The sequence below is a fragment of the Lampetra planeri genome, chromosome 47 (assembly GCF_965212315.1).
Source record: "Lampetra planeri chromosome 47, kcLamPlan1.2.h2, whole genome shotgun sequence".
NCBI lineage: Eukaryota > Metazoa > Chordata > Hyperoartia > Petromyzontiformes > Petromyzontidae > Lampetra > Lampetra planeri.
The window spans coordinates 9,091,058-9,106,244 of NC_136153.1; the positions used below are offsets into that span (position 1 = coordinate 9,091,058).

Genomic DNA, 15,187 nt, shown 5'->3' on the forward strand with positions numbered 1-15,187 from the left:
AACTTTACTCACCCACCCACCGACACACTCACTCGCCCACCCAACTCACCCACCCAACTCACCCACTCACCAAATCTCTCTTCAATCACTACCACAATGGTCTCCATTCCCATGACCTTCCATCCACACTGTTCAACCTCCACCGAACTGCAGGTCCCAACAACTCACTCACTCACCCATTCACACAATCACTCACCCACACTCACCCATTCACACAGTCCAATCAGGTCGTTAAACTAGCAACTGCGATTTTTGAGGAAGTGAAACTTTTCGCTGAAAGTGAACCGCGCAGCTTTTCGCAACGCGATGATTCAATATGCATTTTGCGGTTAGGTCGCAATCACGACTTCACCAGCGGTTGTGTCACAGAAACCCTCCCGGCTGCCCGACGCGGCCAAACTAAAACAGAATCATCGCACGGCTGCGCAGGCGTGTAACAACGTGACGACAAAAAACAAGATTCAACTCGCCGCAAAGTCCGAGTGCAATTCTCACAGCCCAATTTTGTGCTAATTTCGCACGGACCACGAATGTCAGTGCGGAGCGCGAGTAATGCGTGGGGTGCATTCACCATCGCAATGCCGCACTCCGCCTGCTTCACGGTTGACGTTAAAGTGTTCCGTGACGTCGTTCAAACAAAAAAGTCGGCTTATTGTGCGCCGGCGTTTATGGTCCAAATTTGTTTTAAATCTTGGGTGAGCGGTTTACACAACACAGCAGTGTCACCCCTTCACCGCGACGCAGCTGTGGACTGCGCCTGCGAGAATCACGACCGCACCTTCCCGTATGATGGCCGCCCTGCCCTGGGAGCGAGGCACGAATGCCAAAGCGTACGAAGTATTTGAGTGGCTTCCGGGGGGGGGTGGGTGTAGGCAACTGTGGTTTAAGCGTCACCACCCCCCGCTCCCTCCACTCCCCGCCCATGACAAACGAGGTTATTATTTCCCCCCAAGGCCGTGGTTTTGTTGGAGTGGAAAGTAAAAGTGCGCCTAATTAAATGCCTCAACGTAAACAAAATTTCACCCCGTCCCTCCAATTTTAAATAAAGTCACAGAGCCCAGCCGGCTCCGTTCCTGAAACCTGAATATATTCGGAATATTCTGAGGGGTTTAACCAAGGGTTCACTATGGCCATATCGGGGCCCCACTGAGCTCATGCTTACGAGAATTGTATTTTTTCTGGGTTCAAGACCCGAGTCAGCACGACTGAAATGCTGGGCCTCAAGCTCTGGGTCTGGGCGTGTCTCTCTCTGTCTGCCCCAGGTGGTTAATAATGGCCATGTGGGGGCCCAACTTATTTAATATGATATCAGATGTGTTTTGAGTTGTATCACTTTAATATCTCACAGCTGTATAATCACTTCGTCAATGCCTTGTGATTTCAGCTGACAGCATGAACATGAGATCCCTTTTGCAACTCCTGAAACATCCACTTTCCGTGAACAAATTAACAAGGTGAGCAGAAAACACCGTGCGTGAGAAGTAAAGTTACGGACAACAGCTGACCCCTGCCACGGGAATGTGGAATATCCACCGGGCGCGTGTCCACGTGCTGGCAGCGAGCACCGTGCCGACGCTCGTCTCCGGCTCGTGCCGCGTGCCGGGAGGCTTCTTCAGGGACACCTGAATCGAATGCCAAAATGTTCACGTTAAAGTTGAATGGCCGCTCGTGGCCATGTTGGACGTCGTTCCGAGCGACGCGTGGCACGGAACCGCAGCGCGCCGGTCAGCCGCGACATCAGCACGACTGCGAAAGCAAACGAGGGTGGCGCTACGTGCAGCTTCCGCCGTGTTCGTGTTGCGTGCTCTGCTGCGGTTGTAATGATCGTAACAATTTGCCGCCTTCATCGGGAGAGCCGCACTGAGTTGCGGGACTCTTTTCTGGAGGGTTCTGGCACGTTGGGTTTTTATTTTAGAATGTGGTGTGGGTGCACTGTTTGTGGCGTGCGTGGTGTGGGTGGCGTGGGTGGTGTGGGTGGCGTTGGTGATGTGCGTGGTGTGGGTGGCGTGGGTGGTGTGGGTGGCGTGGGTGGAGTGGGTGCACTGTTTGTGACGTGCGTGCCGTGCGCTCCGCAGTGCGCAGTGCCGGCGCTGCGTCGTGGTGGGCAATGGGAACGTGCTCAAGGACAGCGGCCTGGGCAGCTGCATCGACTCCTACGACATCGTCATACGGTGAGACGACGACGATGATTATAATAATAGCAATACTGATTGTTAGAATCACGACGGTCAGAACGAATGGAATTTGCGCAAGGTGATCACCGGTGGGCGGGGGGAGGCGACACCGCTTTGTGGTACCCGGTCGATGAGACGCTCAACGTCGAGACCGGCTTTGCTCCTGCCAGCGTGCGTTCTGTTGCATTAAACGCTACTGGAAGTATGCAGAAGGATGTGCGGCTGACGGGATAGGTTTCACATCGTTATTTATTACGTGGAGGGGCAGATTTGGGAAGGAGGATGTGTGTATTGTGTGTATTGGCTGCTCTAAGGAAAGCTGTCTCGGGTGTGGACCAATCAACTTGAAGGACAGTGCATACATTATCAGAGTTATGTTTTTTGTTTGCATTATGACTGCAGGTATTGTGGTCTATGCAAACATGACTCCTTGTAAAAAAAGGTGTCAGTTTTGTTGCCAGATAGAAGGGTAAAAAACCAATTATCATATTTTTTTACTGGCAAATGAGGTTCCAATGGTGTAAATGCCGACCCCCGTTTGTTTGGCTCACGCAAGATATCTTTAACATCGACTGTGAAGCGGACAGGGGTCGTGGGGCGGCGAGACCAACTCGCTGCGGTTTAGCCGCCCGCCACGTCCGCCAGTTGTGAGCGTCACTCCTCAGCCTCAAAGTGCACGGCCCAGTTAGCATCTTCACGAGCCTCCTCCACTCGAGGCCAATCTTGATGCCGCTGACACCAAACCATCGACAAGTCCACTCGGCTCCAGATCCTGCTCTACCACACCAGCCCGCTCAGAGCTTCTTCAGCCTGTGCTGTGCCCGTTTAGCCCCCTCTATGTGGCCACACGCACACGGAGATCCCCCCCCCCCCCGTGTAGCCATGAACAGACTGTTGGGGCAAGTTCTTTTGCGAGCACCTAATCAGGCGGGCAAGGCACACGAGGGGCTGGGTAGGCCAACACGACGCTCAGTTGCCTTTATCTCCCAGTGCCGATGTTTACACACCGCATCGGGCACTCGTTTAAGGCTGAGTCAACCTAGAACAGACTCAGAACCAGTGTAAAATATTCGCCACTGTTATCGTTCACGAGCGAAGACTCGAACTCGGGCCGCCGCATTTGTAGCAGAGTGCACGAGCCGCTACACTACTGCGCACCACGCGCGCCACGCGCACGCACAAGCGCCAACGATCTTCTCGGTGCGTGCAGCATGAACGACGCGCCGCTGCGCGGGTTCTCCCGCGACGTGGGGAACCGCACGTCGCTGCGGCTCTGCTACCCGGAGTCGTTGCCGGACACGAGCGCCGAGCACGACCGCTCCTCCTTCCTCGTCTTCCTGCCCTTCAAGTCGCGCGACCTCCAGTGGCTGTTGGCCGTCCTGCGCAAGCAGCCCGTGGTGAGTGCCGCGTGATGGGGACGATGGTAGCGGCAGAGGGCGGGGGGGGGTAGTTGTTGGTAGGGTCCGCCCCCTTGTTCACGCCGGGGCATCTCGGAGCGATTTACTCACGGGATACGCGACTGGCATCGCGTCTCGTCGCAACGCCAGCATCTACGCTCAAAGCTGCCATAAGTCTGCCAGTAGTGGGCGATGATTGGCACGTGGTCTAGCCTAGGGGACCCCCAGTGACAGCTGTCCCTGTGTGGCACGAGGTGACTCGGCATCTGCATTTCAAGCTGCCATAAGTCTGCCAGTAGTGGGCGATGATTGGCATGTGGTCTAGCCTGCTCTGGTGGGGGATGCCGGCCTGCGCCGTAATGGATCGCCCACTGGACCTGCGCTCACAGCATGGCATTTGGTCTGGAATGTTTGGAATGTGCTGCCCCTTACCGCACTGACCCGCAGGTCAACTTATAGAGACCTCGGAGTTAGCTCCGTGGTGTCCGCTTCCCTGGGCCATTCTCCACTGCTCTGTGAGAGTTTCCGAATGGATCCTTCGCTTCTCGACGCGATGCTTATAGCACGACGGGATAACTTGGGGTGTATTTTATTGCGGACACGCAGTACTATAATCCATCACAGATTTTTGGGCTTGGCCACGTGACGATATGAGAAAATGTAGCAAGCATATAAGTATCTGTAATAGAGGTTATTTTTGGGTTGGATCGCGAAAATATGAATGTGTCGTTAAACCCGCCACCACCCGACAGCCAATTAGCAAGGTTTGTCACGTAAACAGAACGGGCCAATTCGTTACTAGTTCAGCACACCGGTGAATTGGAGAATGAACCCACAAAATGTACAATTGTATCTGATTATATACACATCTACAAAGTACCTAATTAGACAAGTATCTGATTAGATACATTCATTTGTGAGAATTCTTCAACTGAGCCGGCGAGTGAGCTGTTATGATAAAAAGTGATCACGCTGAACACTGTCACACGTGACAATTCAATGAGTTTCAGTCCTCGCGCAGTGCAGTGAAGGGGTACTTTAGAGACACGAATTTTCCCAGATCATTATGTGTCGTCTAATCCCGGAGGCGTTCAGTAACTCACAGCACGGGAGAGGATTGGATGAATATCGGAAATGAATAAATGTACAACGCCAAGAAATTACGGCCGAACAAAATACGCGCAGAAAGATGGACGCAATAGCTGTGAATGCTGAAACCAGCATGGCAATGTGTCGTGATGAGCGCAACACCCAGTCACCTTTGTCTCCCCCAGTGCTGACATTGCACCGCCCATGCTGTTTACCCACCAAAAGGTTGCGTTGACTCAAGGCAGTTCCTCCAGGCTGAGTTCGCAGCACGCGTCACCCATGTTTGTCCCGGCTGGGAGGGAGTGACTTTGGCCACTGGGAATACGGCTTATTGAACCAGCCGGAGCGCCACCACTCCCCGCTAATCACACGCATGCACAAAGATCCCCCCGTACAGCCTTTAACAGGCTGGTGGGGCAAATGCTGTGAGCGAGCGCAGATGAAAGCCGGCACGGCACATGAGGGGGCTGGTTTCCAGTGGCGATATTTACACAAAGAGCCACGGACTCATTTGAAGCTGAGTTGAACTTGAGGAGGTCCAGGACCGGTTGAGATCATTATAATCGACACTGGTGTTGGCAATGAGCATAAATCGAAGTTGGGTCGCCGGGCAGAGCGCGCAGGATGCTCATCACTGCGCCCCACAACCACCACCACCTAGTCACTACTCCACCACCACCAACACCACCATCACCACCACCACTGCTTAGTCACTACATCATCACCACCACCGCTGAGTCACTTACACCACCATCATTGCTACTATCACCACCGTCACCACTACCACCATCAGCGTAACACGAGTTGTTCGTGCGAAGGTCACCGACACGCTCCGACTGATCGCTACTGATCTCCGTCCGGCCTCGTTGTCCGTAGAGCACGCACGGGTTCTGGAAGACTCCGCCGAAGGCAACGTCGTTCGCGAGCGACCACATGAACATCATCAACCCCGATCTCATCAAAGTGGCCGGGCAGCACTTCGTCGGAATCTCTCCGGAGAATCTCATCTCAGCGGTAACGCCGGGCGTCTAGCACGCACGCACAGACACACTCACGCAAGCACGCACAGACACACGCACGCAAGCACGCACGCGCGGCGTGATGGAGAAACCTCCGCTCCGAAATCCCGCGAGGCATCGCGTTGGAGAGCGACCCCGTGCAGAGCTGCTCTTTGATTTCTCGAGTCCGAGGGCGCGTCTCCCCTTGCATTTCCCCCGCAACACAGTGTTTAGAGTCACACGAGCGGCGATCACACCGCAACGCTCAGTTCCCACAGCCGACGTTGAGACTGCATTGGTAACGATGGTGGATGGAGGGGGGCAGGGGGGGCGATTTTTTGCGTAGTCACCGTTGACCGGGATGATATCGTACGATACGAAATCCACAATGAATCCTCTAGTCCGCTTTCCTAAATCGGGATTATCGTTGTTGTTTTGTTTTATTTATTTCATTTATTTGCGTTAATTTCTCCCGACCAAATATTCACGAAATAAAAAAATCTAAATAATAAAATAGGAACAAACTCAACACGTGTGTCAATGACAACACCGCGTGTGCGTGCGTGTGTGTGCATGTGCGTGTGCGTGCGTGCGTGTGTATGATTGGGTGTCACGTTGCCTGTTGGACAAGGCAGCTTCGGGTGACGTGATTGTTCTGACTTCCTGGATTATGTCATGAGGATACTTGGCGCAGTTTCAAGAGAAGCGTCGCGTACCCACTTCGTACTTTTGTGAGGATTACTTTTCAGCTTACCGGTGAGCAAACCTTTCAACCCCTGATCAGTGCCCTTCCTTATTACAGACCAATTCAGACATTATCAGTCACCCCGTGTCATTTATAGATCTCAACGTTCATCCTACAAAGTCCCATCACAAGGGAGAAACACAAATATATTCGTTTTGTTGTTGCCTGTATTGAAACGGCTGTACGCCGTATGGACCTGAAAACTCAATTCCCCTGTACAGGAACACGGGTAAACCGTGTGGGTTGACAGCTATGATGGGTGACTGAGCTGAGTGATTAACAATCTGCGCACCGTGAAACGTTCGTTGTGCACCACGTGACAATGACGTGTATTTGGCCGCGTCTGGTGGTGGAGGGTTTTTCGTGGCCTAACCCCACAAATCAATTATGCATCACAATAAAGTTCTAATGAAATAGCTAATTGCCCTTGAAATTATGTGCTTTTTAAAATGTTTTCCACGGTGATTGGTGACATGATGTTGAACGTCTTTTGCCCGGAGCCAACCGTGCTAATCGGAGGTGATGTTTGTACGAATTTTTTTTTGTAGTTTCTTGTGAATGACATTAATGTATCTTTTAGGCCACCGGCTCCTCGCTGGGTGGCTGCTGCCCGCTTGTCTGTGGTTCCTCCTCCTGGCGGTGGCGCGTTCTGAGTTATTATCATCGTCACCGTCATCGTCACGCGTATCCAACAAAAGGGGGACCGTTGCGCCAGGTCGTGCGACCTCTTATGACGACACCGGCCGCGGAGGTTTTCTCTCGCTGCCCCTCGCGGCATCTCGCGGGCGACTTGTCTGCACCGCCCACTAAATTGAGGGCACGACCACGGGGGGAGGGGGGGTGGAATGGGGGCGCCGTTCCTGCGTGAGGTGGTAATCCGCTCCGCCGGGGGGGGGGGCTTCAGTGGATCGAGACGACGAGCAGTGGCGGTGCCCCGAATAACGACGGCCGCCCCCTTCGAAGTTGAGTAGCGGCACGCGCGCGGCGCTCTAAACGCGCCGTGGATCGCAAAGTCGCGACGATTAAACAGCTGCCGCTGCCTCAGACAATCAATCGCGCAAGTTGAACCTCGGGCTGGCGGTTGTGGTGGAGCATTTGTTAAGGGGTTGTGTTGTTTTTAACGATTGCCAGCGAACTTAATTTACACCCTCTCAGCCAGCAGACCGCAGACTTGGTGAGAAATGTCGCGCGACGGAATCGCTGAGCTCGCACCTGAGAGGTGGTGCCGCGCCTTTACCCCCCCCCCCCCCCGGGGCATGTCGCTCGACCGAATGCCCAACCCCAGCGCCCAGCGCTCAGCACTCAGCGCTTCTGTCAAACGCTGAGGGATGCGCTGGCCGCCCGCCAAATGTGGAACTTCTGGTTTTGGTCCTCGTGCCGAGTTGTTTGGACAGCCGCGTACGTACGTGTGAGCTATGAGTGTGTACGTACGTGTGAGTTATGAGTGTGTACGTACGTGAGAGCTATGCGTGTGTACGTACGTACGTGTGAGCTATGGGTGTGTACGTACGTACGTGTGAGCTATGGGTGTGTACGTGGGCAGTTCGAGCGCCGCGCGACGAATCCAGCGCTCGATTCCCGCTCACGGCCAACACCAGTGGTGACGATTATCTGAACCGGTCCTGAGCCTCCCCTAGGTCGACTCAGCATTAAATGAGTTCCTGGTGCGGTGTGTAAACATCGCCACTGGGGAGGCAAAGCATTCCCTGTCCACATCCATCAGCCATGCAGATTTCCACACGGCCCGTATCTGATGGGAGAGCCGTTCGACATCTGTCAAATTCACTGGGATTGGTTCAGGCCAGCCTCGGTCTCAGTGGCTCGTCAACCAGTTCCAGAGTTAACTTGTGTTGATCCCATGTGCTGCTGGCATGATGCACTCCCAGAAGGCCGTGTTGGCCGATGGGATGTGTATCAAAATAAACACAAAAACGTTTATGCGAAGAGACGGATACGGCGAGGAGGAATGTTTCCAGTTATTCGTACCACGGTCGTCTTTTTGTACTGCTTGTTGGTGTGACGTTCTTACCCACCACGTGTGTCGGGCCTCATTACAAATTCATACCTCCGCCCATTGTGGCAGTTATCGCATACTGGGGGCACATTCTGAAGGTTGAAAGTTCAAACACCGGTCAGGAATCGACTAAACACATTATACCTTCATGGTGGGACATACTAAGTATTAGATCATTTTGGTGCTATAAATGTCCAAATGATGGGCCACTTTGTTGAGCTATCATTTGTGTCCAGGTCGCTTCTGAAAGATAAGTTCGTACCTCAGTGGGCGTGGCCTGGTAGCATGGGGATGGTGTATTTTGTGTTTGTATCTGTGTTTGGGTGATTTGTTTACCTTTCTTGTACTTGGCACTGCTATCGTGTTGTTGTGCTCTTTGTTGTTGTAACCCGCCCCTACTGGACATCTGTGAAAATAACGAACTTTATAGCTCAACGGATTCCTCTGGTCTCGTCAATGTTATAATTCTGATGATCCCTGCACAACATGAGCGTGTGGCTCCCTCTTGTGGACGAACCCTGGTGCCGGCGCCGTTCGTCCTCCGTCGAGCGGAGCTTGTGAATCCTTTCTTCTGCCGGACTGTCGGTTCGATTCCTCGACCAATCGGACGACATGAAAGTAGCTCAAAGTCGTGTTTTTCTGGGTTAGATCGCGTAACTAAAAATGCGTCGTCAAACCCGCCACCATCCGACGCAGTCAGTTATCAAGGTTTGTCACCTAAACAGAACGTGCCAATTCGTTACAATTCCAGCACACCGGTGCGTTGGAGAGTAAACCCACAACATTTACATTTCGAGTACGACGTTTCGCCAGTAATTACAACCGGCATCATGATGGCTCTACTCTCCCACACACCGCTGTGCGTTTGTGTAAACATCGCCACTCGGGAGACAAAGGCGGCCGGGTGTTGTGTGGGCCACCCACCCCCTCGTGGGCAGTGCCGGCCTTGATCGGTGCCCGCGTACAGCGCTTGCCCCAACAGTCTGTTGAAGGCTACACGGGGGGGGGTCTTTTTGTTTTTATCTCACAGCCTCTGACTCCCACAACGGGCATCATCGCCATCACGATCGGGCTGCGTCTGTGCGACGAGCTGCACATCGCCGGCTTTGGCTACAACGCCAGTTCCCCGGACAACCCGGTGCATTACTACGGCAACGACACCATGTCCTTCATGAACAAGGTGCGCAGGCCCCAGCGTCCGCACTACGGGGCTCCCGTGTCCCTCTGCCCACCGGAGGGTTCATCGTCATCATCATCGTCGTCGTCGTCGCAATCATAATAATGATGCCAAACTATAACACGCCACCGTCGCCGCACAGCTCTCGCCCATCGCTCTCGTAGAGAGAGAGAGAGGACAGCTCAGAGGCGCGAGGAGGAACCGCATCACGTGGGGAAGGCAGCAGTGGCGGCCGGGCGGTTTGACCCGGCGCTACCAACAACTGCCCAAGCTCTGTGGTCCTTTGTAGAGTTGTTATTTGCCAATTGACGAGTGTTTACACGCAAGTCCCATACGGACGGAACTGGTGGAGTCCACATTTTTGCTGCACCACCTCCTCCTGGGAAGCCAGACTATGGCTCACCGACGCCCACGACAAGCTAGTTTTGTAAAAATGCGTGTGACCCACCAGCCTTCACCTCCACAGTGCTGGATTGCAGGCATGCGCCACCACCGCCCGGCTAAAGAATGTCTGTATCTAGTCACTGAGCCATCCTCACTGAGACCCTGGGTCTGAGTGCCTCTCTCTCTCTCTGTCAGAGGGTTCATAATCTCTGAGCCAGAACCACTGCATTCACCCTCTGACAGACAGAGAGAGAGAGAGACCTAGGGTCTCAGTGTTGCTGGCACAGTTACTGATATAGACATTATGAACCCTCTGACAGACATGGAGAGACACTCAGACCCAGGGTCTCAGTGTTGCTGGCACAGTTACTGATGTAGACATTATGAACCCTCTGACAGACAGAGAGAGACACTCAGACTCAGGGTCTCAGTGGGGCTGGCACAGTGTCTACATCAGTCACTGATCCAGCACCACTGAGACCCTGAGTCTGAGTGTCTCTCTCTGTCTGTCAGAGGGTTCATAATGTTTATATCAGTAACTGTGCCAGCACCACTGAGACCCTGGCTTCTAGACGTGGAGGAATGTCCCCGGCAAACCATGGCCCAAATAATCCCCATGATCGCACAACAAGGAGAGACCCCCCCCCCCCCATCCAGCTTTGGATTGATAAAACGGGGCTCTATTTGAAAGAATAGGTTTTATCCTTTCTGGCAATAAAACAGGCGTTAAGGTTAAAACATCAAACTGAAACCTTTCATAAGGAATCATGTCTGCATTAATCACATATACTTGTGCTGAACATGCAAAACAAAAACATGCTCTGATAGTATATGCATTGTGTTTTAAACTGATTGGTCCACACCAGAGACAGCTTTCTTTCGAGCCTAGTCTCACACAGTGTTAGACCAGAGGACACCTAAAGGTGAACAGCACAAAGACAATGCCACCATTAGGACATTGAGAGCTGGGGGTGAGCAGCTACATCATGGGGCCTCCTTTGCCAGTATCAAAATACAACAATAGGTTTTACCATTTCTGGCAATTAAACAGTTGTGTTAAGATGTTAAAACACCAAACTAAAAATGAAAACAAATTAAACATGCTCTGGTAGTACTCTGGTAGTGTATGCATTGTGTTTTGTTTGCATGTTCACCACAAGCAATGTGGTTAATGTAGACATGATTCCTTGCAGAATGTTTCAGTTTGGTGTTTTAACATCTTAACACCTGTTTTATTGCCAGAAAGGGTAAAACCTATTATTTTATTTTGATACGGCAAGGGAGGTCCCATGATGGGCTATATCTGTACTGTGATTATAGAATTACATAGTGATACGTAGAAATAATGATACTCGCATATATATATTGTGCGCATAACGTAACCAAACGTCTCAGAGCACGTTTTTTTTTTACCTGCGGAACTCCCTATGAGCAGCTCGTCCGGACGTGTGGCACAAAGGGAACAAAGCATCTTGCCTGTGAGTTGGCAATAATATACCGGTAGGGGGCGATCTTGCCATTCGTTATATCAATTGGTTAATTTCAGAGTGATTTTTTTGTCACATTAACATGACTATTATTCTGTTTGTTTACCCAGGAAAGCTTCACTGACTCTTCATGACTGTTTTTCAGGAGGATCCTGCAAAGGTTTTCACAGCAGGAGGGCGATGCTCACTGATATGTGTAATACCAAATTACTAAACTGCGGTGTAATATATCAAATTGAGCAAATTTGTCCAGTGACGCTGGCACACGATGGCCTACTCTTGCGAATGACATCACAGGGTCTTTGACGTCCCCTGTGAAGCAAGCGGAACATCTTATTTCATGCTTAACATACCCGCAGCATTAACCAGGGCGGCCGCTGTGGATCGAACCACGAACCTCTGCGACAAGCGACGAGGACATCCACTGCCACGGCTGGGCCGTGTCTCCGCCCCAGCGATCGTTCAGCATTTCCGCTTTGCAGCGAATGAACGAGAAAGGCATGTGAGCAGCTGTTGATCGCCGTGCCCTTCCTTGTCTTGCAGTCAACGACCCACAACATCACGGCGGAAGCAGCTTTCATTCACAATCTCGTGGAGGACCAAGTTATCCTGGACCTGACGAGGCGGAGCAACAACCACGATACTCGGAAGAATGAACTGTGCAAAACCACGTGACGTTATTTAACAAAAAAAATTACGCGATTTTTTTTAGCATAATATTGAAGTTTTTAAATGTATTACCAATTCACATTCCAACGATACTCCAATGACGACGACGATGGCGACGATGACAAGTCTGACTATGTCACGAGCTGATGAACGCGTTGTTTACGTAAGAAACCGCTCGACGCGAGCGGCACGGCAAATGAGAAAGTGGCCGTAGAAGACGATGTCATGGAACTAACTCTGAGGTCGCTTCAATTGGTGTCTAATCGACGCTGGACGGTGGAGCGTTCCACGTGCCGTGCGGCAGTCGGTAGCGGTGCTCGGCATAAAGCAAACCAAGCAAGAGGCCTCGGGGGCCCCACGTAGCTCAAGGGGACCCGGAATCATGACCCAGATTAATCCCATCTCCATATTGTCTACATCTCTCTTCTCTCATCTCACTGTGCCTATTTCATCTGTATCCCTCTTGTCATCTCACTACATCCCTACGTCATACTGCTTTGCACTGGCTTCGGGAAGCTAATGTGATTGAGCTTATTGGCTTGTGATTGGTCGATCGCACTTTCAAGCCAATTTTCTAAATGATGGTTTTCACACGAAAATAAAAGCTATCCACGTTTCCCCCCCCCCCCACCCCATTTTATTTAATTTTAGGAAGCTGTTGTCCATTTCATTTTTTCTTAGAACGGAAAAGAAAAGTGGAAAATTCGTTGGAATGTATGGAAATGAATGTGCCGTGTGGAAGACGGCATAATACCGCCGCTGCCTTATCTGTAGATGCTCAAGAAATGTCAGCGGTGAATGTCATGAAGAGTGACTGCAGTGTCATACGAACGACACTACCTGCAACAGAAAGTTGCGGGGTTTTTTTGTTTGTTAAATCGTCGTAGCAATTAAGTTTTATTGATTGTAAATAATGCAAACCTTAGACATATCACGTCACCACGTGGGTTTTCCACGGTTGTGCCGCCGTGTGGCTCCTCCGGTGTGGGTTTTTTTCGGGTTGTGTTGTTCGGAAAAAAACGATGTTTGACGTTTTTGCTCCCAGCAGTTTCTGAAGAAGCTCCCCAGCAGCGCTTGTAGCGAAACGTTGAGCACCGTGCAAAACTTGCCGGAACAATCCCACGGAGAACACAGCAGAGAGCCATGTCCTGTCATATAATTTAAACAACTATGGATTTTATTTTTACATCGAGACAAAAGTAGCTCTCTCCGCTGTGTTCTTGGGTCATACTGCGTGCTGTGTGAGCTGTTCTGCGTGATGTCCGACGTTTCGTTCCAGAGAGCATCTTCAACAACCGAACAACACGTGGGGGAGCTATGCGGCACAATCACGAAGAGCCCTCGTGGGCGTATCCAAGACTCATTTTACAGGGGGCTACTGCTTGGAATTGGGCGGCCAATTCCATTTAAGAGTTCAGACATTTCTGAAGTGATCACATACCTGTCAACCCCGTATCGGTGCCCTACCTTTATAAAAGACCAATTCAGACATTATTGGTCAACCCGTGCCCTTTACAAATCCCAACGTTTATCCTACAAAGTCCCATCACAAGGGAGAATCACAAATAAATAGACAAATATTTTTTGCCCGTATTGAAACGGCTGTACGCGGTATGGACCTGAAAACTCAATTACCCTGTACAAGAATACGGGTAACCCGTATGGGTTGACAGGTGTAATCTTATCCCTACTGAAACTAAAATAAACACATTACCAAAATAATGTGAAATACAGTACAACAATTTGAAAACATATCGTCAAAATGTCTACTTGTAGGAATCCGACATTATGGCAAGATAGTGAATTGGGCTGAGCCTGGTTGTGTTTGTATCAAGTGAATGATTAGGAGTGTCTCTTGTCATTAACTAAGGAAAACTAAAATGTGCGTATATATTGTCTGGTGTATTGCACATTTTTTACATTAATGTATTTTTTATTATTAGAATTATCGTCTCGCTTGTTTAAATGTCTAGTGCCTTAATATTATATAATGTGAAAACCACTGACAATGCTACTGTAAATCTGTTGGAAAGCTGAAGGGTTATTGAGCATAGTTTCATAACCCTTCGTTGTCTCTCTGTTTAGTCATTTTCTGCTGCTAAGAAAATTGTGTTGTTTTTACAATTTTAACAGATGATTAAACAGCACCGGCTTAATTGTTTGTCCTCAATCTTGATTTGAAGCTTTCGTGACTGCAGGAATTCATACTCTTTGGTTCTTTCGGTAAAGTCACGTAGGTAGAAAAATAAAATAAAATATCACGACGTTTCGATCGCAACACAAGCGGTCGTCCTCAGGCGGAAAAAACAATCCAGCAGTGGAACTGCTGAGCCAGCGAGAGAGCTGTTACAACAAAGAGGTTATAAATGTGGCGAAGGGTAAACAGGCGGGGTCTGAGCTGGAAAGGAATTCCATCCCCGGACGCAAGCATGTCAGTTGTGTTAATGGGGGAGATTAAAGACTGATTTTAAAGTCACACACGCACACACATGCTGGTCCAGGTGCAGGGCCGGATTATCGTAGTAGCACAAGTGTAGCTCCACATGTAGTAGCTACACATATAGTAGCTACACAAGTAGCTACTACACATGTAGTAGCTACGGGCCCCGCATTTTCAAGGGCCCCGCGCTAAATGCTTTCAAGCTATCAATTCCGGTTCAGTGATTCTGCACTTGCTCTATTACCATAGTACTATACCGCCTTCAACTTTTACGAACGACTGGGTGTTTAAGGTTAGCGATTTGTCGTATTATCTGGCTGTGTATCAATTACACAATCAATCTTTATTGAACGTGCCAATGTAGGCACCGGTGCACATTACAATGTAACGGGGGGGGGGGGGCATGAAGAAACAAGGAATGAATAAGGAATGAAAGGGGTAATCCATCACGCCCTCAGCGGCTAACATCGACTGAGCGAAGTAAGTTGCAACCGTGCGTAACGAATAACATTAAAAGGTAAAACGATAAATACATGCTTGGAATTGGGCGGCCAATTCCATTTTTGAAGTGATCACATACCTGTCAACAACGTATCAGTGCCCTACCTTATTA

The 15,187-nt window shown here is 50.5% G+C and overlaps 1 protein-coding gene across 5 annotated transcripts in view; it reads left to right on the forward strand.

The window, feature by feature from the left end:
• The window catches only part of LOC144733589 (type 2 lactosamine alpha-2,3-sialyltransferase-like), a 59,253-nt gene extending 44,963 nt beyond the window's left edge, over positions 1-14,290 (forward strand). For all 5 annotated transcript variants that reach the window (XM_078615611.1, XM_078615612.1, XM_078615614.1 and 2 more), the window contains 6 exons: positions 1,385-1,454; positions 2,076-2,171; positions 3,385-3,571; positions 5,537-5,674; positions 9,448-9,597; positions 12,009-14,290. In XM_078615611.1, the coding sequence (XP_078471737.1) occupies positions 1,385-1,454; positions 2,076-2,171; positions 3,385-3,571; positions 5,537-5,674; positions 9,448-9,597; positions 12,009-12,140 (773 nt within the window). In that variant the 3' untranslated portion in view covers positions 12,141-14,290. The remainder of the gene's footprint in view (positions 1-1,384; positions 1,455-2,075; positions 2,172-3,384; positions 3,572-5,536; positions 5,675-9,447; positions 9,598-12,008) is intronic.
• Positions 14,291-15,187: the final 897 nt, after the last annotated feature.